The sequence below is a fragment of the Sphaeramia orbicularis genome, chromosome 1 (assembly GCF_902148855.1).
Source record: "Sphaeramia orbicularis chromosome 1, fSphaOr1.1, whole genome shotgun sequence".
Taxonomy (NCBI): Eukaryota; Metazoa; Chordata; class Actinopteri; order Kurtiformes; family Apogonidae; genus Sphaeramia; species Sphaeramia orbicularis.
In genome coordinates, this window is record NC_043957.1 from 26,459,836 (window position 1) to 26,483,673 (window position 23,838).

The 23,838-nt window shown below is 37.5% G+C and overlaps 1 protein-coding gene across 1 annotated transcript; it reads left to right on the forward strand.

Moving 5' to 3' along the window:
- The first annotated feature begins 270 nt into the window (after positions 1-270).
- Positions 271-23,143, forward strand: LOC115418832 (uncharacterized). Its single transcript, XM_030133352.1, has 14 exons — positions 271-351; positions 7,207-7,252; positions 8,571-8,715; positions 10,715-10,775; positions 11,552-11,633; positions 12,905-13,020; positions 13,645-13,813; positions 16,134-16,264; positions 18,184-18,267; positions 18,364-18,393; positions 19,484-19,552; positions 19,664-19,777; positions 21,100-21,216; positions 22,249-23,143. The coding sequence occupies exons 2-14, from the start codon at positions 7,207-7,209 to the stop codon at positions 22,363-22,365; spliced, it is 1,281 nt and encodes a 426-aa protein (XP_029989212.1). The 5' UTR covers positions 271-351; the 3' UTR covers positions 22,366-23,143.
- Positions 23,144-23,838: the final 695 nt, after the last annotated feature.

The following is a 23,838-nucleotide window of genomic DNA, read 5'->3' on the forward strand; positions in this document are numbered from 1 at the left end:
AAACAATTAGCAAAAAATACTCAATTAGTAAACAAAAAAAAGATAAATTAACTTTGAACAAAAAACTAAACAGACAAATAGCTCCTACATTAATAATCGCTAAGATGATCTTATGGTGGTTGATGCTGTCGCTGCATCACATAAATTAATCAATGACTGTGAGGTGAGATTGAAGTCTTAAAGGCGTCGGAGTCTCGGAGTCCATGGAGATTCCGACAGTGTCCTGAAAGCAACATTCTGTGGTGGCTCCTCCACCCGTCCTCCACCCAGTTCCAGTCTGCTGCAGCGGTGTGGAGCTGACACACTAACCCACATTCGTGTTTGGAACTGACAGATTACCATCACCTGAAGGTAGGAGTCGAAGTCCTGGTGGTTAGTGTGGGGTGGGGGCTGTCTGCGCACAGGATCCTCCAAAAGCAAAACAAACTCAAAAAAAAAGAAAAAAGAAAAAAAGGAGGAAAAACAAAAAAGAAACATTGTGTTCCTAATGGACGTATAGCCTTATACGTCCATTTTGACAAGGACTGGGTCAGTTATCCACATCTACACTGAAATCACAGTCAGTGCATGTGTTACCATTATTAGCCTATTTTTTTTTTTTAACACGAACGCACGGAATAGCACAAGTTGGACTAGTTGCGTGGTGGGACATGTGGTGTAATTAGACATTTTCCACTCGTGCACGGTTTGTGTTTTTTTTTTTTCGCAGCTGCTGCCTGTCTGTTTCTGTCTTTGCATTTGTTGTGTCTGGTTTTTTCACGGTTCACTCGCCGGAAATGCCTTATATGTCTGCTGCGTCCACACTTAATAGGTGTTGGTGTCTTTCTCGCGTGGGCATTTACGGCGCAAATCTGAATGGAATCATATTTTCGCAATGAAAGCACCGAACCTGCATGTTAGCCTATTTTCCACGGCGGCCACACCTCTTTCTCCATGTGCGTGATTTAGTCGCTACATGTGTCACATTTCCACGGGAGGGGACATTTATTTAGTTACACATTATCCACTCGCAGTTATACAGCTCCAAATAATTCCCCCAAATGTCCACGCGCCGTGTTAGATCAGTTTGTCCACACACCCGAAGGACCCGCGAGGAGGGGGCACGCGCGAAGCTCGGGCCTGTGCTGCTTTCAGGAGCTGTCGAAAATGTTCAGAGCGACATTAATTTACACAAATGATTGGAGGAAGTGCTGGAAGTACAAAATATTTAAATGCAAAATGGAAAGAAAAAGTAGATGTACCTGTCAATGGTTAGTTCGTGATTCGTTGTTACCTCTGTATTATGTAATATATATATATATATATATATATATATATATATATATATATATATATATTGTAACAAATGCAAGTAGGCTATAGGCTCTAGTTTTTGCATTTTACAGCATAATGTAATATATTTAAAGTTGGTCTGTTGTGATATGAATTAATTGAAATTATTCCGTTTAACCCATAAAGACCCAAACAGCCGCCGACGACCAAAACTGATCAAAACTGTTTAATACCTGTTGATCCACTAATTCTTTCAATACATGTAAGTAATTGGTGTAAAATGCAGTTCGTCATGGTCATCAGATATGACCCATTTGGACGTTCAGTTACCATGGTAACACTGTCATCTTCTACAACATTGATTCACGAGTAAAACCCATGGAGTTTGAAAAATGACAGTGAATGGAAACACTTGGTTTATGTTCAGTTAGTGATATGTCTTTGCTGAAAAATACAGTTTGTATTCAGTTCTCTGTGTCTGATATAATAACACTCAACATTAATCTGAGCTTTAATGAACATCTACATGATCAGTGAATTAATCTGAGGAAAATACCTGATTTTTACTGTAAAACACAAAATACAGAGGATAGTATTGTAATAAATGGTGAAATATCACTTAAGAAAAGTTAAATATAGAGGAAAAAACTATTTTGGAACTGTCACATAAGTGGCACTGGGTCTTTATGGTTTATCAATATTGTTGGCTATTCTGCAAAAAAATATGTAATTATTACCATTGCACTAATCTATTCATGTAATAACAATGTTAATGATCTGCCCCAGACTGGAGACACTTGGTTTATGTTAAGTTAGTTATATATTTTTTTGAGAAAAGTATCTATTTTCTAAGTTTTCTCTGTTTTTGATATAGTAATCCTCAACTTAATTTGCGCTTTTATGAACATCTACATGATCAGTAAATTACATTTCAGAAAATACCTGATTTTCACAGAAAAAAACACAAAATACAGATGATAATATTATAATAAATTGTCATAAATAATTGAAGAAAGGTTAAATATAGAGAAAAATTAATTTAGGAACTGCCACAGAAGTAGCCCTGGGTCTTTATGGGTTAACTTGAATAAATTAAGCTTTTTATTTAGACACACAGGACTAGTAGAGATGTGATGATTAAATAACCCTCTTGAATTAACAGATGGAGTATGTGAGATATGGATAAATTAGTAGATGGAGCTGAAGTTCTGTTTACACAACAGTTCACATCTTATCTGGAACAGTAGTTTATTGAGTGTCAAAGTTGAAAGAGTGTTTGGAGAACATTTAATGTTGTGTGATAGTAGTGAGAGTATGTCCACTGATAATACTTGTGTTTGTAGTAGTAGTATTAACTGTCATGGACATTTGTTCTGGTTGTTGGTGGTTGTGCCAGCACCAGCTGATCTACTTTTTTATCATTCAGTTCAGCTATGAATATATATCAGCTATGAACTGCATCCATGCGTCTCCCCCTACCTACTCCCCCACTTCTCCCCCTCTTCCCCAGTCTCTCTATTTCTCTCTCTCTCTCTTTCTCTCCTCCTTTACCCTTTCTCTTTTACCCCAACTAGTCAAGGCAGACGACCATCCTCCAGGAGTCAGGGTCTGCTCCAGGTTTCTGCCTGTTAAAAGGAAGTTTTTCCTCACCATTGTCACCAGCCACAAGTGTTTGCTACTGGAGGATTCTGTTGGGTTTCTGAAAACTGGCTTGAGCATCTGGTTCCAACTGGCTCTGTATGTAAAGTGTCATGAGATGACTTTTGTTATGGTTTGGCGCTATATAAATAAAATTTGATTTGATTTGATTTCAAATAAAGAAATTAAGTAAAAACCATCTCTGAGGCATTTTTGAATCAAAAATAATAATTTTTGCAAAACTAACCAATGCAATGATATGCAATATAAAACTAGGCTATATGATGACATTTGTCACTACTGCTTTGACGCCCAGACCCTTGTTAGAAAGGAAGCACCTGAATTCAACGTGTCCCAGTAATTTTGTCCGTGCAGTGTATTTATATTTGTTGAATTTGTAAATTAATGTGAAGGAAAATTGCTTTGGGATTTCTACAGGCAGCATTTAACAGAACATAATCAAAGCAATGTTGTACAACACATATATTCACGATGCTTAAAACTTTGGCCCTTTTTTCCTGCAGTGTATGTTGTAGGAAATCAAATATACTGTGTGTGTGCACGCAGAAAAAAACTAAACGAAGCCAGTCAGAGTGTTGTTAATGGATGTCGTTGTACTTCAGTGCAATGGACAAAGGAAATGGAGGAGTTTATTGCAGTTGTGGGTGCAACAACTTCAGAAAGCTGCGAGAAAACAAACAAGAACTCAATACAACATAAATCTTTGTTGGAGCTGTGTTCATTCTGAACATGCAGGTTGACTGGCAACACTGTGGATTATGCAACTTCCTGAAAGTAGATCTACGAAGGCAGTTCACCATGAACATGCACATAGTTAATATGAAGTATAGAATAGGACACTGCCTATGTGTATTTATTCCATAATACAGACTGATTTTATTCAATGATTAAACCAGTGTTTCCCAACCTTTTGGAACCACGGCACATATTTTACATTAGAAAAATTACAAGGCACACCACCTAACAAAAATGTCACAAAAAGTATATTTATTGAAATATAATGCAAATCTAGTCTCAGTTTACTTATTCTGTGTGAAACCTGAGCCGGTTTAATTGAACACAAAGCTGATGTACTTGCAGGAGTTGAAGAAAGACACACACGAATCTTCCTCAACAGCTCTGAGTCTCTCTTTATGCACCCCTGATGTGCTCTTGACGAGCACATCAGGGGTGCACAGGTGATATTTTTGTGGGGCATTTGGAAAAAGAAAGCTGAGAGGGATGTGTCAGCAACCCCTCGGACGGAACCCCCAGCTTATGGATTGAGGTCCATCATATTATAATATGGGAGGCATATCTCCCCCTCCCCAACCCGATACCTGGGATTTATGGGTAACCCACTAATCCGCACAACCAAACACATTGCACTGGGGCCGATTCACTTTCACTTCCATTTTGCAAAGGGAAGCAGGAGACTGTTGTTGTAGAGTGAATCATTGGTGTGTGCAGTTGTATGTATCTATATCACGCTGCTCATTTAGAGTACCGATAAGGTGAAATTAGATAATCTTCCACTGCACACCTGATAATTCCTCACAGTGCACTTACGTGCCATGGATTAAACTTTGTAACTGTGGTGGAGGTCTAAAATGTAAAGTTGATGCATTTTCATGTCTATATTTGGTTTGCTGTTGGCCAAATGTTTGTAAATGTGGAAACTTTTCCGTGTGGTTAAGTTTATTTTCACACAGAAAAATCTAATTGGATAACAAAAAATAATGTTAATTCATCTCATCATCACATGTCCTGGGATGGGAAGTAAAAACAAATACATAGTGCATAGTTCTGGGAGAGTAACATTCTCTGGCAGTTTGTATACTTTGTCAGATCCCAGAATGCAAAGTGTACATGCTACAGAAGCCATTCAGCTCAAGCTCAAGTCAAACCCAACTTCACCTCAGGTTTGATTGAGATCAGATAATGTTTCCATCCCAAATAAGCTGCAGAATTAGTTTTGGAACTGGATCAAGGCTATCTCCTTGGTCTTGTGCAGTTGTTTTTGTCCTCACCTGAGTACAGTGTTTGCACCTGACCAAACAAAAGCATGAAAATGAAATAGAAGTGGACTGAAAAGCACAATCCGGCACAAAACTAAGGCATCCAATCATCCTTCATGAGTGAGTCAGATAATTTTGGTCAATAAATGATCTGTAACATGGGCTGGTGAGGTGTGACCTTTGCTTATGAAAACACCAGAGTATTTCTAAACACAGGATTATTTTCTGCTTGTAGAAACATGTTAAAATGAATACAAAGGAAAGGGATGGACCAACAGGTTAGTCAGATGTGTTCAGCGTCCATGGGGCCAACCATCATTAAAAGTACTCACATAAACCCTGCATGTTTTCTGGCAGCACGTTCGGATGTGTTTCTTTTCCTGTGGTGGCTTGTGTGACGAGAAGAAGCTTCCTGTCGCTGCACAGGCAGTTTAGGCTGAGTTTTAACACCGCACCCTTCCAGCAGGTCAATTGTTTACAGTAAACTGGAGGGCAGGGAGGCTCTGGTACTGATGAGCACAGCCATGGGGGAGGGTCAGGGTTAGTGGTTGTCAAGGTTACATATGTGGCATGTGAGTGTTCACTGGAAGCCAACCTCTGCACGGTTCTGTTTCATATCCCTGATAAACCTTTCTTTTACTTTTAGGAGTGTGTGGCACCAGATCACATCAGCTGCTGCATTTTTCTGTGTTTCTACTGATCTTTAAAAGAAAAAAAAACATTTGGATTATCTCCCTGACCCACACAGGACAACAGGTTATATGCTCCCCAATCAGGATCAGAATACTTTATTAATCCCTGGGGAAATTATTGTGTGTAATAGTTACTCTGTGCGAGTAAAATAAAAGTAGCAGGCAAGAAACTCCTAACTCCAACTCTTTCTTTTAGTGCAAAAAATAAGATTAAATTATGAAAATATTTACATTTACAAACTATCCAAACAAAACAGATGTGAATAAGCTGAAAAAAATTAATATTTCATTAGAAAATAAGTGCAATTTTAACAATATTATGCCTCAACTTATCATTTATACATGTGCATTATGGGTCAGATCTACAAAGACACAAAACATTTAGTAACAGGCAGAATATTGTTAAAATTGCACTTAATTTTCTTTAGACATTTCGGGTAATTTTTGGAGTTTTTTTTCCACATTAAATCAAGAAGAAAATTTTGAGTCATTTCTAGGCTATTACGTAATTATTTTACTTGAGATCATAGTTGGTTTGTTTGTGGAACCTGAACTATCTTGTGTGTAATTTTTGCATTTTGCTTATTCATCCCGCAGGCTGGATAGGACCCTTTGACGGGCCGGTTTTAGCCTGTGGGTTGCGTGTTTGACACCCTTGGTTTATATCCACAGAGGGATTGAGTTTGTCATGTTTTCACAGTTGCTCCGTAGGGGTGCGTATTGGCAAGAATCTGGCGATACGATATAAATCACAATACTAGGATCACGATACAGTATGTCACGATATATCATGATACTGTTAAAAAGACAATTTTTTGTTTGTTTCTTTTTTTAAGATGATTATTTCCTGGAAGAATTGAATTACACCTGAAATATGCACAAATACTGAACACATTTTTATTTGATCACAACAGGATCTAATGCTATATCACAAAATGTTCCTGTGTTACAACATAAATTATGTTTTACAGACATTACAGATTAAGATCCTCCTCAAATGTTCATATTCTATTAGTTCATAACTAACATCATAACTTTTTTTTGTGCAACCCCAACAAAGGAACTAACATCTGCCTCAGACAGTAAAAAGTGATTTTTGCATGCTTCAAATAACCATTATTAAATAAAAGTGTTAAATAATAATAAATAAGATATAAACAATAAAGAAAACCAAAAATAAACCTCCACCATATCTGCATTTGAATAAATACCTAAAAATATCGATTCAGTACTTTTTAATATCGATACAGTATTGTGAAATGAAATATTGCGATATATTGCAGAACTGATATTTTCTAACAGTCCTATTGCTCAGAATGGGCAGCTTCTTTTTTTCTATTTTATTGCAGGTGATACATTATTTTCACTTACTATGTCTGCATGCGTGAGTTAATAGTCTGTTCAACAATAAGTCCAAAAACATCCAACCACATTTAAGCAGCCTCTGTAGGGGAGGGTGAGCTGATGAGTATCCAGTTGATTACGATCTACTGGATGCTACTAAACATACTGTACCACACTGAACCTTTAACAAGTATTTATTTAAAACACAAAATGACTGGATGATTCTTTTGTTTTGGATGCAGATGATGTGGCTGCTTCTGAGTCTCATGTCTGCTGCCCTTACTGTTGGTGAGTATCATCTCATTTATATGTTTTCATCTCACGGGCTAATAGTCTATGAGTTATTGTGTGTCCATGAGGTAACACTAACCCAGTGATTAGCCACACCGCCTCACACACCTGTAGAGGAAAAACCAGAAAAACGAGGGGAGAAAAAGTAACACAACTACACAACAACCACTGTAACACAAATACACAACACCACAGTAACATAACACCATGACAACTACAACAACACAACTACAAGATGACCGCATTTGCAACTGCATCTAATAAATCTGACAAAAAGGTATTCAGTTATATTTGATCCACTCCATACTGAAAAGATGAGCCAAATCTCATGCCAGTAACAGTGACAGTTTATTTGCAGTTTTCACAATATAGTCATTTACAGCATCCAATGTAGAACAAGTTGTGATATATTAAGTATATTCAATATATTGTCCAGCCTTAGAAACCATCCTAATAAAATGAAATAGATCAGTCACTCATTTTACACATACAACAGATAGAAGCAAAAAAAAACTCAGTGAAAGCTTCGATACTGAAGTATTTTTGTCATAATCATGGAAATAACGTGTTAGTGATGAAGAAAGTTTTCTGATGAAGAAAACAAAAATTCAAGAAATGCAGAAAATCTTGTTTGGCTTTAACCACTGACAGTACAAGCTGTCCATGCGTACATGCTTTATGTGCCTAGACAGCAAAACAAAACAAAGACTAATTTGCTGTCAGTCTCTGAGTTTGCTCTCTATACATGTGAAACAACAACCAGACTTTTTCCACCTGTTACCTCACAAAGTACCATATTTCAAAGTTTAGTATCAAGAACGGCATTTACACTAGTAACTCAAGGAGATATAATGAGAAAGCTCGTTCTTCTTTCACCGAATTGTGTGAAAGTCAGTGCAGTAGTTTTCCTGCTGACAGATATAAGAGAGTGATCATACAAATGTCTTGGCAGAGATGATTTTAAGATAAACTAAAGAAATACCCTAAAAAACCCCAGCAACAGGCACCACCGGTGGGGTTGTGTCTGAACATAACACTGAGATGTAAATGTAATATAGGATGTCCTGCTTGAGAGTAAATATAAGGGCTTAATATTTTTAAATGTTTCTTAATGTTTTATGGTACTTTTACTACTCAAATACATGTTTAATTGTAGAAATATGGCATTCCTTTTTCAGAGTAATCTACCAGCAATGTGCTCTTGCATATCTGATGGCATCTTACTGTTATTAAGATTGTCAATACTAGTGCCATCACCATGTTTCAGTATATTTATTTTCAAGAAAACTTTTTTTCTGTCCTACCTTGATCTCAGAGTCCTACGTGGTCCATGACACCTCTGAGCGTTTGTCCCATGGTCGCCAGCTGAAGATTTATCTGCCCAAGAGTACAGAAAAGCTGGTGTTTGTCCCTATTGATAATCCGGCAGAAGTACTGTATTGGGACAAACGATGGAGCAGGTAAGAGGCTTTAACTACACATTTGACTCCAGCAGCATTTGTATGTTTGAATGAATGTACAGTGGAACCTGGCAGTATGAGTCCACCATAGTATGAGAAATGTACGTGGAATTGGGAATGTTTGTGTGTAAATGGTTAGTATGAGCAGATGTTCCTCCAACAGGTGCAGCCTCCACAGGTTCTCATGTTGAGGAGCACCAGCATTCAGATGGAGGAGGAGATTAGGAAACTTCCCAATGAAGACAGTGTAGTGGAGGACGCTATCTCTACCAGGAAATTAAAAGAAGTGTTGGTAAAGTGGACAGAGGTTTAAGTTTTAGTTGAAAATAATCATCCAGACAAATTAAGTTCAGTTTGTGCAGCTGCTGTATTTAATGACAATGGTCTGGAGTATTTTAAAAAGCAGAACATGTTAGAACCAGTGACACAAGATCTGGACCCAAATGCACAACCCACAGACAAAGATATAGTTAAAGAGTGTTTATTAAACACGGACAGGAAAAACAGTTCACAAAAAGGTTTCTTGAATGAATCCTCGCAGGTATGTTTGTGTGGATTCGTCACAATTTCCGAATCCAAAAAGGGAAGCTCTCTGCCCGGGTCGGGAGCACACGAGGGGAACCCGACTAGGAGAAAGCAGAGAAGCGTCAGGGGACAGACCAGGTCATACACGGGGAGTCTAACAAACAGGCAACGGTACATGAGGGAAAAAGCAAAAGCACTAACCATGAGTCCGGGCAAAAAGGTCGAACACCAGAGTGGCAGAATCAGGCAGAGGTACCGATAGGGGATCAGGCAGGCTCAGAACAATGAGGAACAATCCGGGTCAGGAACGAACAAACAAACAAACAAACAGGCAGGCAGGCGAACAGGTACAGAGAAACGCTGGTAGGTAAACACAACACAAGGAAGGAATACAAACTGGCACCGGACAGGGGAAAACACAGGGCTTAAATACACAGAAGGGAGGGAAGACAATGAGACACAGGTGGAACAAATCAGGGCGGAGACAGGTAATCAACACAGGTGAAACAATCAGGGAGAGGAAGCAAAGACACCAGACATGACACAAGAGGAGGATTAACAAAATAAAACAGGAAGTGACACACAAGACAGACAAAACATACAAGAGTCCAAGTACTGATATGACAGAACAAAGCAGATTTCTCTGGATAGGTTTATAAGGAAACCACTTGGAAGTGCAGACAGTGATGAGTGTAGTGAGGTCAGAAAGAACAAATTAAGGGAAGAGAGAGAACAACAGAAATTCTACCTTACATTTTACTTGGAGATAACCCTCCCCCTCCCCCTCCCCCTCCCCCTCCCCTCCCCCTCCCCCTCCCCCTCCCCCTCCCCCTCCCCCTCGTCCACCGTCTGCCTTCCTTCACAGATCATCTCATTTTAAAGGTAAATAAGTTAGTAAAGATAAGATAAGATATGACTTTATTCATCCCACCATAGGGAAGTTTCATAGTTAACAGCAGCGATATACAACAAGCAAGTGCAGAGAAAAAGACAAACAACAAACGAGTGAAAAATGAAATATAAAGAGAAAAAAATCTGGTATTTATATAAATATTTATATAAATTAAGATTTAAGTATGATTTACATGTTTACATTGTAGTTACACATGCACATGGTGTAATGAACTGATATAGAGAACCAAATAAAAACAGTTTATTTGTTCTTGTGAATTCTTATTTTCGTTCTAACCATACTTTTTCTGTTTTAAAAACCCTTAAAAAGGATTTTTGGGTGTTTTTTTTGGGGTTGGACCTGATTAATTATATTTCAATTCATTTTAAAGGGAAAACTGGTTTGTAAAAACGAGTAAATTACAAATTGAGCACGCATTCGTACTGCGAGGTTCTACTGTCTTTGTCAAATGATCTAGATTTTTTCATGTTCAGTTCAAAGTTTAACCTTAATCTGGTTCATCTCACAGTAACCACCTACTGTATTGTTTGTCTTGCATATTCTTTACTGTTCGGTCCTCAGTCGTGTCACCAGAGGCAGAGTTTCTGGAACAGGAAACGATCGACGTTGGTATCTCGACCAGGTGATTCATTTGATCAAAGTTAAAGTCATCAGAAATGGTATTTTCTGTTTGATTCAAGAGTTGTTTTTCACTTGTAGATGTAGGACTTGGATTTGATGCTTGATAATCTTTAGTCGTGTCAGTTTTATAGGAACATGTGGTTCTAGGGTGTCAAACTCATTTTAATTCAGGGGCTACATACAGTATAACCCAACATGATCTTAAATGGGCCCGACCAGTAAATTAATAACATAATAACCTATAAATGATAATGTTATACAAATTTTTCACTTTGTTTTAGTGTGAAAATTAAAATTACATTATTAATATGAATAACCTGAGCAGCCATGTACAACCTGAAATCTCTTAAGAAAAATAAGTGCAATTTTAACAATGTTACATCTCAGCTTACAGATCACAGTGGATCTACAAATGCACATAATATTTATAACAGGCACAATATTGTTAAAATGGCACTTAAGTATTCTAAGTATTGTATTCTTAAGGCGGTTCAGGTACTTGTTCAGGTTATTCATATTTTATTGTGAAAGAATAATTTATAAATATTTTCATTATTTTTTTGTACTTTTATCAGATGAAACCAAGAAAGATATTTGGAGCTGTCATTATTCGTAGATTATTATGTTATTATTTCACTAAAGATCACATTGTTCTGTATGTGGCCCCTGAACTAAAATGAGTTTGACACCTTTGATGTTTAAAATCTGTGTAATTTTTGCACTTTGTAAGTTCATCCTGCCTATGTTTGATACCCCTGTTCTACTGTGTTTGATCAGGTGACTTTCGATGACCAGGGGACGTACATCCAGAAGGACTTCTGGGATAAGGAGATTTCTATTCTTAAAGTGGCTGTCTTAGGTGAGTCCTCCTGAAATTAACATTGATGTTTAACTGCTAACTTCTCTCCTGTACGTCTGTATCTGCTCCAGCTATGACAAGAAAGTCATTTGTAGGTAGCAGGTCTTAATCATATTTCAAAGATCAAGTCATTATCTGAAAAGTAATAAAAACATTGATGACCCTGCTGACATCCTACAGGCTAGAAAGCAGTTATAGCTCATCAGTGGGTTGTTAACATGGATGTATGTTTTGAAGTAGATACTGGAACCCCGGTCATTTCAATAGTACGATGCAGTTTGGTATGTAAGTCAACAAAAACCGAAAGTTCAGTCAGATGTGTCCCCTACACTTGCATCAGAATAACTCCTTTTCTATCAACATTTCTAGGAACTTTTATTACCAGCAATTTATTTACCTGGGTAAAATAATTCCTGGTAATCTGTGTGGTTTGTGTTTCCACTTCTACTGCCCACACCTTCCCACAGTCTGTCTGTTACACCATGCTAACTGTAGAGATGTTAAACAATTTTAAGACTTTTTCTTTGCTTGTTTGCCTTTTTGTACTGTATTGAGTGGCCCTGGGGGGCTCAGTTCTCCTAATACAGCTATGGTTGTTAACTACCCCCCCCCCCCCCCCCCCCCAGGACTATTGTTTTGGTTCGGTTTGTTTGTTTGTTAACACTCTAGCAGCAAAACTGTTGGTTGAATTCATACCAAATTGGGTTTATAGATTGCCAGTGACACAGACTAGATATCATTATTTTCATTTATCATTTTGGGAAAAGTAGGTCAAAGTTGACATTTTTTATGAATTTTTAAAATCTTTCTTTCGGTTTCACTCTGCCAGTCAGTCCTAGCCTGTTAACACCCCCCATACATACACACTTTTCGGTTTCAAGGATGCCAACATACTAATAATTTCTGTCTAGATGAATTAATTTTTACATTTTTATTATTTAATCTCACTACTCTATGTAGTTATTGGAACTATACACACACACACACACATAATTTGTATGACTTTACTCTTTACTGATCAGGATGTATATTTCTGTTACCCCAGCTCTTTAATGCCTCCTCAAATGACAGACTACTGCTGACAACATTAAGATCTCAGATATCCCCAATCCTTAATGGGCTTCCACCCAATTAGGTATCCACTAACATCACAATAGAACAATACTGAACTACTGCTGTGTTCTGTCAAATCTTCTGTTCACTGCTCTGTTTTTACTGCCTTTTCATATATATTTTAGCATCTTTGTGTGGTGTATTCTTCTTTATTACAGAAAAGAACAACTACATCAAGCGTATAGCAGGAGAGAGTCTCTACGTCTCACTGGAGGGCATTGGCGAGATGGACGCGACCCTCCGTTTCAGTGGAGAACATGCAAACCAAACACTGGTAAGATGGATGTGTGAGTGGGAATAGATCAGATAATTGGGTTCATTCAGTCTGTGCTGTGATGATGTTGTCAGAACTTCCACTGGTCTTTAATTACTTTGAGTCTGATATTTAGTCACCCTAGACACATTGTATTTATTGTATTTAGGTTTTTTTTTTTTTATTCTTTGAGTTAGATGTTCAGTTCATTGTCTGTAAGTTCTCATCAATATTTTGGCCTGTAAAAATCCACTGTTGGTCAACTTTGATTTGATGATGAAGAGGTTACATTTCTAACAGTATTTTCCAGATTTTAATGGACAGTAGAAATATGTCATTCAGTTCATCAAAGAAAACTAGTCCATTAAGGTGGGGCCTTTAGAGGACACTTCTATTGCCAGAATGAGCTTCAAGCCAAAATATAATACATTTGTTCAATTATTAATGTGTTTACAGGCACATTAGCTTCCCCTAAGGTTTAATATTACCACACTTTCAACACTAATTACCTCATGATTTTCAGTTTTCACAGTGATATTGTATTAATGTGTTTTTGTGTTGTCAGCTGCTGAAATACTTTCAGTATTTTCCCATGTGACTCAAATGGAAAAGTTGCTGATTCTTTCCTAAATCTGTCTTCTTTAGGTACGTGACGGCGCCTTGGTGTCCCAGGACATACCCGATTACTGGGACAGGTTGCGGATCCATACAAAGAACATTGAGATCAGGAATGTGAACTACACTGACGTGGGCCGTTACTACCTGTATGACCGCAAGAACCGATTGGTGTCAATTACCAGAATGGATCTGACCGGTAAGGACGTATAAAGTAGCAGAAAACCACAGAGCTACACCAGTCACTGGGGTGATGAAAAGATTATCAGCGAATTTGGCAGAGTCCTCTGGCATGTTCAATACTTTCAGTTTTTGTCTCAAACATGCTCTTCGACTGTGCTCATGTAAAATCCTCTCATATTACAGTGTAGGTATATTTACTTACTACTCACAGTCCCTCATTCACTCTCATAGAGTGATTTATAATCACTTCATTCTGTTAAAATAAATGAGAATCAATTAAATGAACAAAATATTCATCACAAGAATTTGTATTCAAGTATCGGTGCAGAATGAGTTGTACTTTCTGCTGCTTAGACACTCAAAAGTAAAGTTTCAAGAAACAAAATGCACATTTCTGGACAACGATGAATAAAGTCACTTAAGATGACTTATTTTCATTGATTTCTTGTTTGCTGTCTGCACTTATCTTATCTTATCTTTCTGTTCAGAAAGTGCTTGAAGTATGTGTAATAATATGTCCAAAGGCATGTCATTAATCTATGACAAATTGATGATTTTAAAAATACCCTGAAATACTAATGCACCAGGGCAAATGCAGTCTCTTCTCACTGGCTGCAGTAAATTTAATTTACTGAAGTTGACTGACAGTTGACATGTGTGGCCTTTATCGCCTTTTAGACTAGACCTATTTTTAACAGTAAACCCCCTCCTCCTTCCCTTCTTTCTCCATGTTTCCAATTCCACCATCTATTATAGGGATTTCCTCAGAGATGTATAAACCCTGCTCAGTTCTCCAACCCAGTTCTTTTAATTAATCTTTAGTATCTTCATGTTCTGCTCATGTCATCCACTAGTAAAATTTTAATGTTAATTCTAAATTCTCTATTTATATAAATGCCAAATTTCTTATTTTTCGCTCATTTGTGTGTTTTTCTACCTGTCTTTCTCTCTGCACTTGCTTGTTGTATGTTGCTGCTGTTCTGTGAAATTTCCCCACGATGGGATAAATAAAGTCTTATCTTAGTAGATGAGGTGATAAAGTGACTGATAGACACAGATTATTCCCGTTCACAGCATTCTCATATATTCGCTGTGTTGCGTCTTTTAAGGACAGAATATGTAATAACCATGGGGTGATTCTTCTGTGGAATCAGCTAGGAAATGTTTTACAATTCCTTGCATTCAATTATTTGTGTCTTTTATTTTAACTTTCACACAAACAAAATCTCCAAACTCAATATCTTTGAGTTGACATTTGAAGAGGTCTACAATTTTAGGATGGGAAAGACTTTTTGTCACAACTGAACAAGGAATTGGACCCAAAAGCACGACCAAATCTAAATTAACAGTCTTTATTTCAAAGAGCGCAAAAATAAGAATCACTCATAAAGGACTAAAAAGCAAAATACTGCAGAAAACACAAAATCACTCCTGAAGGAGGCAAAGGCTTGCAAAATGAAAGACAATCAAAAAACTCAAAATGACTCTAAGAGGAGAAAAAAACAATTCGAATTATCCACAAGGACATGGAACAAACAATTTACATCACCTGACAAAAAGACGATGACGCTATTTCTTCTGGCATAAGACAGGACAAACTGACAAAGAACAAAGGGAGACATGGGTAATATAAACACACTAGGTAATGGGGGAACAGGTGGAAACAATAAAGGCAGGGGAGGACAACCAAACTGTCAGGAAACATGAGGGGAAGGGCAAGTTATCAGAAACAGAAGAGGAGACAGTTTACAAAGTAAAAACGGAACTCACGAGACAAAAATGGACACAAGACAAAAACACAACTTATGATTTTCTGGACACATTTTTTCCATCATTTTCTGATATTTTTTAGAAATAGCATTTAATTAACAATAGAAGTGATCACTGGTTTCATCCCTACTTACATAAGACAACAAGATAGAGCCTAAACTAATGTTGAAACCTCCAAATGAGAACAATAACACTGATAAAATAAAGCACAGTGGGCAAATATTTGGTATTTATGTAACTTCCAGCGTAGATACAACATTTTCAGTGTTTTCTGGTTTTAATTTACTACATATTGCTTCTGTCAAAAAAAGAAAATGAAAAAGAACAGCCAAAGTGTGCTTATTCTTCAATAGCATAACAAAAATCCATGTCTGATTGACCTCATAGAACTTCTCTTGTGTTATTATTGTCTCATTCAAGCTCTCAGAAAATCATGGCTCTTTTTCTTGTGTAGATATTTTTGACGTACGTCTCAGCCAGTGTGCTAAAATATCCAGATTTCACTGAATGCATCGTGTTACAGATTTGAGTTCACAGTAGGTTTTCTTTGTTTTTGTCATCTGCAGATCACCATGACTACTCGGAGGGAAACCCACTCATGGCTCTGCTCTTACTCCTTGGGATCCCGGCTGGTATTTGCTGCTGCTGTCGGAAGAAAATTTTCAAGAGTAAAGCCAACACCGCTTCAACACAACAGGTACCTCAGCTCAAGAAGTACTCAATTAGAGCCAGACCGATATGGGATTTTCGGGGCTGATACTGATACTGGGGGGCTAAAAAAAGGTGATAATCGATATATTGGCTGATATACGAAAAAAGAACATTGATATACACAGGATATTATAGTCTTATATTAGATAATGGTGGATGTGAATTAACAGTCGCATGTTTGTTTGTCTCACAAAAATAATTTACACAACTTTAAAACGATGTATAATAGCGCATTAGACTAGTATGTGACCCATGGGGAACCACAGGTTGTAGATGTGGTAGTTTTTATGCTGGGGAGAGCAGACTTTTGAAAAAAATGTGAATCTATATTTTAGAGGTAGTGACATAAAAATTGTTTGGTAAATCATTCTTTAAAATGTAAGCGACAATTATACAAATCTACAGTATTAATACCCAGGCATGCCTGCAGAATGAAATTGTGAAGTACACAGGAAGCGCACAGACAGGGGTGGGGGGTGAATAGTTGGGGGGATAGCGGTCCGTGATTGTGGGAAGGGGGTAGCTTTCCTTGATTGTTGAAGCGGGGGGGGGGGGGGGGGGGGGGGGGGGGGGTAGCAGTCCGTGATTGTCAAAGTGAAACTGAAACTGAACACGTGTCACTATTCCTCTAACTCTCCGGGCAGCACAGACACACAGGAGCAGAGTGAATCTCCACGCAGCAAAAAAGTTAATACATCAATTACATATTGACCAATGTTGATTAATCAGTGACATGCTAAAATCAGCCTGATTAATTGGTCGGGCTCCATACTCAATACAGTGGAACCTTGCGGTACACATTTAATCTGGTCCATGGAAGGAGAAAGCGAATGGAAGGAGAATCTCTTGCACAAACAACAAGTGCGAACACATGCTTTCCACTCAGTCTTGCTCACTGACTGCTGTTTGTTTACTCACACTCGATCACACGGAAACAGCGACTGTACGTAACTTCCATCTGCCAATCCTCCCCATCGTTTCCCCCTACATGTGTAATTCATGGAATAAAAAGGTCCAGTGTGGTGTTTTTATGGCAATTTTTTAGTGAATTTGCACCTCTCGCTTAAAAGTAATACACAACACACAATTAGTGTCGTAAGCATGACCAGTACAGGTACACTTTAAATAAAGCAGCTGCATGACCTGAACTGAATTTGGCTGGATGATTTTTTTTTCAACAAAATCAGAAACCTATGACCACTTTACCAACACGTCTTTTAAGTTCCTGGTAGATATAGCCTCCTCCATTACACTGTCCGCATTGGGGAGTTTGCTAATCTCCTCCTTTATCTGAATGCTGGTGCTCCTGATCGTGAAGTGAACCTGTGGAGGCTGCACCTGTTGGAGGAACACCTGCTCATACCGACCATTTACACCTGTAAAAAATTGATTACATTCATGTCTTCCATTTCAAATGAGTTAGAGATTGTCTTGTGATCAGACAAGTAGAATTGAGGAAAGATGTTTTTTTACCTGCTGATGGTTTCGGCTGTAGTTTCAGCCTTCATCAGATCAGCCGGTCAGCTGTTTTTAGACACATCACACTAGGAAGCGTTTGACAGCTTTGTTGAAGGCTGAGGCTACAGCCGAAACCGTCAGCAGGTAAAAAAAAAATCTTTCTTCTGTTCTTCTTGTCTGATCACAAGAAAATCTCTAACTCATTTACACTTGTATTTACACACAAACATTCTCAAGAGCCACGGCTTGTAAAGCAAATTTCTCATACTTCGGTGGACTTGTACTGCCAAGTTCCACTGTACGATCATAATATTAATAACTGTGAGTACTCACTTGCTACTTGGCTGAGCGGTAATTGGATCAAGCCAACAGATAAGCAGCAGTGAAAGGTTCAAAATGGTTTGTGGAGCTTTTGAACAAAGACTCAGTGTTACGTGCTTTTTCCAGGCCAGTCCAGGTGTTGCCGTTCCGCTTCCTAGTGGCCCCGTTGGACCGTGTCCTCCTTACCACAACCCTCAACAACCAGGAGGAGTGAGATTATACTTACACTCATCACTCTTCATTATTTTACTGTAGAAATAAAATGATTGTTTGCTGAAATAAATAATATTTCTTTTGTGTTTGCAGGCATATTACCCAATGCCCAGCCCAGGGATGGTAAGAATTTACTGAATGAAAAAGTCAGCATTATGTAAAACAAACAGTTGTCACTTGATTACATTATAACACCCACATCCTGTGATGGTAATTGGTCTTTATGCGATTCATACAAAGAACCTAATTTGTTACATGTATATGTGTAAATTCTACTTCCAATTAATTGTGTTTCTAAAATGATTACATCTGTTTCTGCACTTGTTAAATAGTTAAGCTAAACTTTCTCAATAATAAAAATAAATGTAATTTAAAAAGAATTATACTTTCTATCTATCTATCACAGTTGAATCAGATAGTGGAATATAGATGACGTATAGTGCAAGCTATAGATATAACTAAGATATAATTAATATAATACAAATTCGATGAGACTAAATCAAACTGAAACAGCCTCATAAAGCAGTAATAACGTCAGCTTTTTATCAGTTTAATGCACAAATACATCAGACTAAGCCATTACTACATAATGCAGTGTTTTTTTCATTACCCCATAAAGACCCAAAGAGCCACTGACTACCCAAAACCATCTACTGTCTAAAATGTTTAATGCCTGCTGATTCACTAATCCTATCAATACATGTAAATAACTGGTGTAAAACACAGTTTGTCATCTTTTCATGGTCATCAGATGTTACGCATTTGGACGTTCAAAGGCTTCGTAGTAAATGTGGAAATACCGTCATCTTCAACAACATTGATTCATCAGTAAAGCCCTTTGAGTTGGATCAATGATAGTGAATGGAGACACTTGGTTTATATTTAGTTGATGATGTATTTTGCTGAAAAAGTAACTTTTTCTTCAGTTTTCTCTGTTTTTGATTTAATAATCATCAACTTTAATCAGAGGTTTTATGAACATCCAGATGATCAGTAAATGAAATATAGGAAAATACCTAATGGTCACCAAAAAAATGCCATATACAGAGGATATTGTCATAATAAATGGTGCTAAATCACTTAAGAAAAGTTAAATATAGAGGAAAAAAATAAAAACTGTCACAAAAGAAGCACCGGGTCTTTATGGGTTATGCTGTTACCGTGCATATATTTATCTAATATGCTGTGTGTGCGTACGTTTGTTCATACATAGGCTTCGACCGTCCATCCTCCTCCTCCAGTAGCTGGTCCAGGACAGTGGAACGGGCCCCCACCCTCTCCAGTTAGTGTCACACTTCAGTCCTGTTGTCTGAGACTCTCCAGATGGGATGTTTTTCAGTCTATTTTCTGGTTGTGTATTGACGCCATCTGCTGATTGTCTGTGTCTCTGCAGGGCATGAACCCAGGCTACCCACCACAGAACCCTGCCTACCCTCCTGTTGCCCCTGGCCCTCAGTGGAGCGGTCCACCACCAGGCCAGTACCCCCCTGGACCGGGAGGCCCCATGGTATGACCCAGATCTGTACTGGGGAGGGTTGATGGGCGTTTCAGTGTTTGACCTGTGACTCTTTGGGAGCTGTGGAGCAGAAAGAGCTTCATTCTCTAACAAAGACAGAGGCACATCCTGACAGAGGAAACTTTTTTTTTTTTTTTTAGTTTTACAAAACAGGAAAAGCAGTGTTTGTCCAACATGTGTATGTCACATGACAGAAATAGCTATTTGATATTGCCAAAGGTCCATAGAATCTAAATAACATTAGTAATAATATTATGTTATTACTGTTATTATTATTATAATATTAGTAACAATAATATTGTAAGAACAACCACTTTATTTTTTTACTTTTGCTAATGACAGATCATACAAATTAGGTTCATAAATGGAGCCGAGTGGTCATTTAACTACCATTCTGCTTTTCAGGTAAGGGCCTTTAGTGAAAATATTCCTCAAAAACAGCTCAAATTTACTACGTTTATGTATTGTGTGTCTATTATGTAAGGTGTTGTGCTCATGTAAATACTGGTTATGTGTAATATACACTTCTGGAGAAAATATAAGAGAGGACTCTTAAAGGGGTCATATTTTGCTAAACCCACTTTTATTAGTCTTTGGTTCATTTATTTGTGTATTTGGACTCTAATAGTTCATAAAGGTTGAATTTGAACCCTCCAAGTGCTGCAAAGCTATCGTTATATTCATTCCGGCAAAAATTTAGTGGATTTCTACAACCTGTTTTAATTCCTTCTTAATTTGTTGCGTTTTATAACTAGTTACGTTATGACATTTGCACATTTAAGGTCAAGACTTCTGACGAACATTTCTCCGAGTACAACATAATTGTTTCTCAGCAGCAGCGGTTGTAGTAAAAACTGAAAATATGTCCAGACTTCGAGCTGATTACCTTAAAATGTTCAGTTGTTGGTTGTATTGACGGGACAGAGGAGCACAGACAACAACCCGGAAAGGGATGGGGTCATGTGCATTTAAAGATCCAGTGCTTCAAAATGACCTTTTTCATGTCATTACTCAAAAATAGAGTTGAAGATGGACTTGTAGAGTTTAATTAATGAAGAATTCAGATGCAAGCATACCATTTACAGTTTATGTAGACCACAGGGAAATGTTTTAAAATGCATTATTTCATTTAAAATAACAAAATATCACTCCTTTAATTGTCTAGAACCAGTACTCCACTGACAAGTTCTGGAAAGTAGGAAAATGATGGGCACTAACCATTAAACAAAGTAGACCTGCATCAGGAGTAATGTACAGTATGAACGTCTTCATTGTCAACTTATTACAACTGTGACCTTGTTGTATGTTTATAGGGCTATGCTCCAGCTCCAGTCATGTATAGCTCCCCTGCACCACCTGCTAATGAGGAGATTAAGATGGAGAATCTGGCATCTTCACCTGCTCAACCCCTGCTAAATGCTGAATCACAGGTACAAACTAAATAACCAGCACTTTCTTACTCATTATTATAGTTATAGCATATCAGTGAAAGCAGCAAAACACTCTCAGCTGTACTGGGAGAAATTGATGAAGAGGTTCAACACAATGAAAAATTTATTGAACTTAAAGAGCAAAGTAAAGTGGCAAAGCAGGATCCATTTATGTGATTGTTATAAGTAAATAAGATAAACATAGCCAAACCCACAGCCCATGTCTGTAAGTGTTGTAGTGATAACATGCACAGCTAACATTAATGAGCTGAAAGTAGTTAGCTAGTACTTACTGTTAGCTCGACTTACTGTTTGTGTGATTCATGCATCACAGGATATTAATAATTAAATGTGTCTTTAGTGTCTTACTTTAACTGGTATATGCCTGTAGAACAGGGCTGTCAAACTGATTTTAGTTCAGGGGCCACATTCAGCCCAATATGATGTCAAATGGGCCTTACCAGTAAAATAATAGCATAATAAACCTATAAGTAATGACTCCAATTTTTTTCATTGTTAAAGAGCAAAAAAGTAATAGTACAATTTTAACAGTATTATGCCTCAGCTTCTCATTTACACATGTGCATTATAACTTACACATCACAGTGGATCTACAAACATACAAAATATTTAATAACAGGCAGAATATTGGTAAAATTACACTTTTTGTAAGAAATTTCAGGTCGTTCATGGTTGTTGGAAAAATAGTTTGTAAATGTAAATATTTTCATTATGTAGGTTTATTTTTTTCACACTAAAACAAAAAAGAAAAAATTGGAGTTGTCATTATTTATAGGGTGCTCTGATAGTATTTGACTTGTCTAATCCACTTGAGATCAAATTGGTCTGTATTTGGCACCCTTGATTGTTAATATCTTCAGTGTAATTTTTGCACTTCGCAAATCCATGGGCTGGATTGGACCATCCTGCATTCTGGTTTTAGAAGATTAGACTGCAGATCATGAAAGCATTCAGGAAGTCAGATAGATTGTAAAAGATAGAGAAATGTGTAACTGTATTTTCGTCCTCCAGGCTTCCACTGAACCTGTGCCTCCAGTTCCCCCCTCCACCACTAATGTCCTGAGCGACTCTGATGCTGCTGCCACATTCCAGATAGACAAAGATAAAAACACCTCCAACTTCCTGTAGGACGCTGACTTTGTAGCAGCTTCGGCCCAATTCCAATCTCCATGCTCACTAACTCACAGAATTTGATGTGTGCTCCTGCTACGTTTGTGAGGGTTCGGATTTGTGTCATGGTCAAGTCAGTCCAGGGTGTAGATGTTAGACTTTCTGATGCTCATAGCTTGGTAATATTATCATGGTTGTCACACCATGTACAAAATTACCCCAAACAAGTCATGGATGCTGAGAAGTTTATCTTTAAGTGACAACATCTGAGGCTTTTGCTGTTGGGGTTATTTATTATAATGTCCACATAGGATTTACGTAATTCTGTTCATGGCTCTCCTGACTTTTGATAGTTTCCTAAATTGTATAAACACTGTAATGTCTCAAATGGGGAGGAACTGCAAATACTGAGCAAATATCAACACCAGATTGGAAGAATACCACTACCGCCAAGACTGTCTGAGCGTCACTGTTTACCAAAATAAGATGACCAATGCACTGCTGATGACATTTTATGATTCAGATGTGATCATCATACAGTCTACATACATCTGAGTTTATCACATTAATGTCTCACAGTCTGGTTTTTAACGGCTGATAAAATAATGACAGTTTGCAGAAGGAGGAAGTTGCCAGCCAATTAACTGGCCAATATCATCTTCACTTGTTACTCCTCAAATTTTTACACTAAAAACACAATATGCATGCCTGAAATTAACAACAAAAAATAAATGAACCTTTCACTTTATTAGAAAACAGATGCCTGTTGAGGCTGTAAGAGAACATTGAAGTCAAATAATAAATATCAAAAAGAATGTGTCTTTATCACCAAAGTAAATATGGAACTGAACATTAAACAAATAGATTGGAATATTTTCCATCCTGTAAAGTCAGCATTTTGAGTTTTTAAGCCTGATATCATCTATTGACCACTATCTGCACCATCTACTGTATAAGTGACGATTAAATGATTAATCATCTGTAGTTTGTAGGAAACACTCTGTTGCCTTTAGGGTGGAGATTGTGACTGGGCCTAGGATTGAACAGTCAAGGTGTTTAGTGGAAATCTGGGCATGTGTTGTAGAAATGTATGAATAATGTCACCGTGTGATGTGAAACTTAAAAACAAGAGACAGGAGACTATTCAACTGTAACAAAAAGTGGTAATATCTCAGTAAAGAGAGAAACAGATAGGAAGAATTAACAAAAACTGGAAAAATAACATTTGGAAGATGAAAAATCAAAGAAATAGAATTTTATTCAGGGTTTGTTTTTGTTTTTTTTTTACTGCTGTCAGCGATGAGTCATGAAAGATTAGCATGATAGCGGTCGAATGTAAGAACATTTACTCATTGTTCAGTTTTAACATTTGACTCACTTGTACTCTACTGAAATTTTTTCCACATTATACTATTTTGTATATATACTCACTTACATTTCTGAAGTACTCCAATACATATTTTACACAATCATCTTAAAATGTACTCCAAT

Excerpts from the sequence above, each read along its gene's own strand:
- LOC115418832 (XM_030133352.1), top strand. The coding sequence starts at position 7,207 with ATGATGTGGCTGCTTCTGAGTCTCATGTCTGCTGCCCTTACTGTTG. Across the intron at positions 19,778-21,099 it reads CTGGACCGGGAGGCCCCATG|GGCTATGCTCCAGCTCCAGT; the intron begins GTATGACCCAGA and ends GTATGTTTATAG. Across the intron at positions 21,217-22,248 it reads TGCTAAATGCTGAATCACAG|GCTTCCACTGAACCTGTGCC; the intron begins GTACAAACTAAA and ends TTCGTCCTCCAG.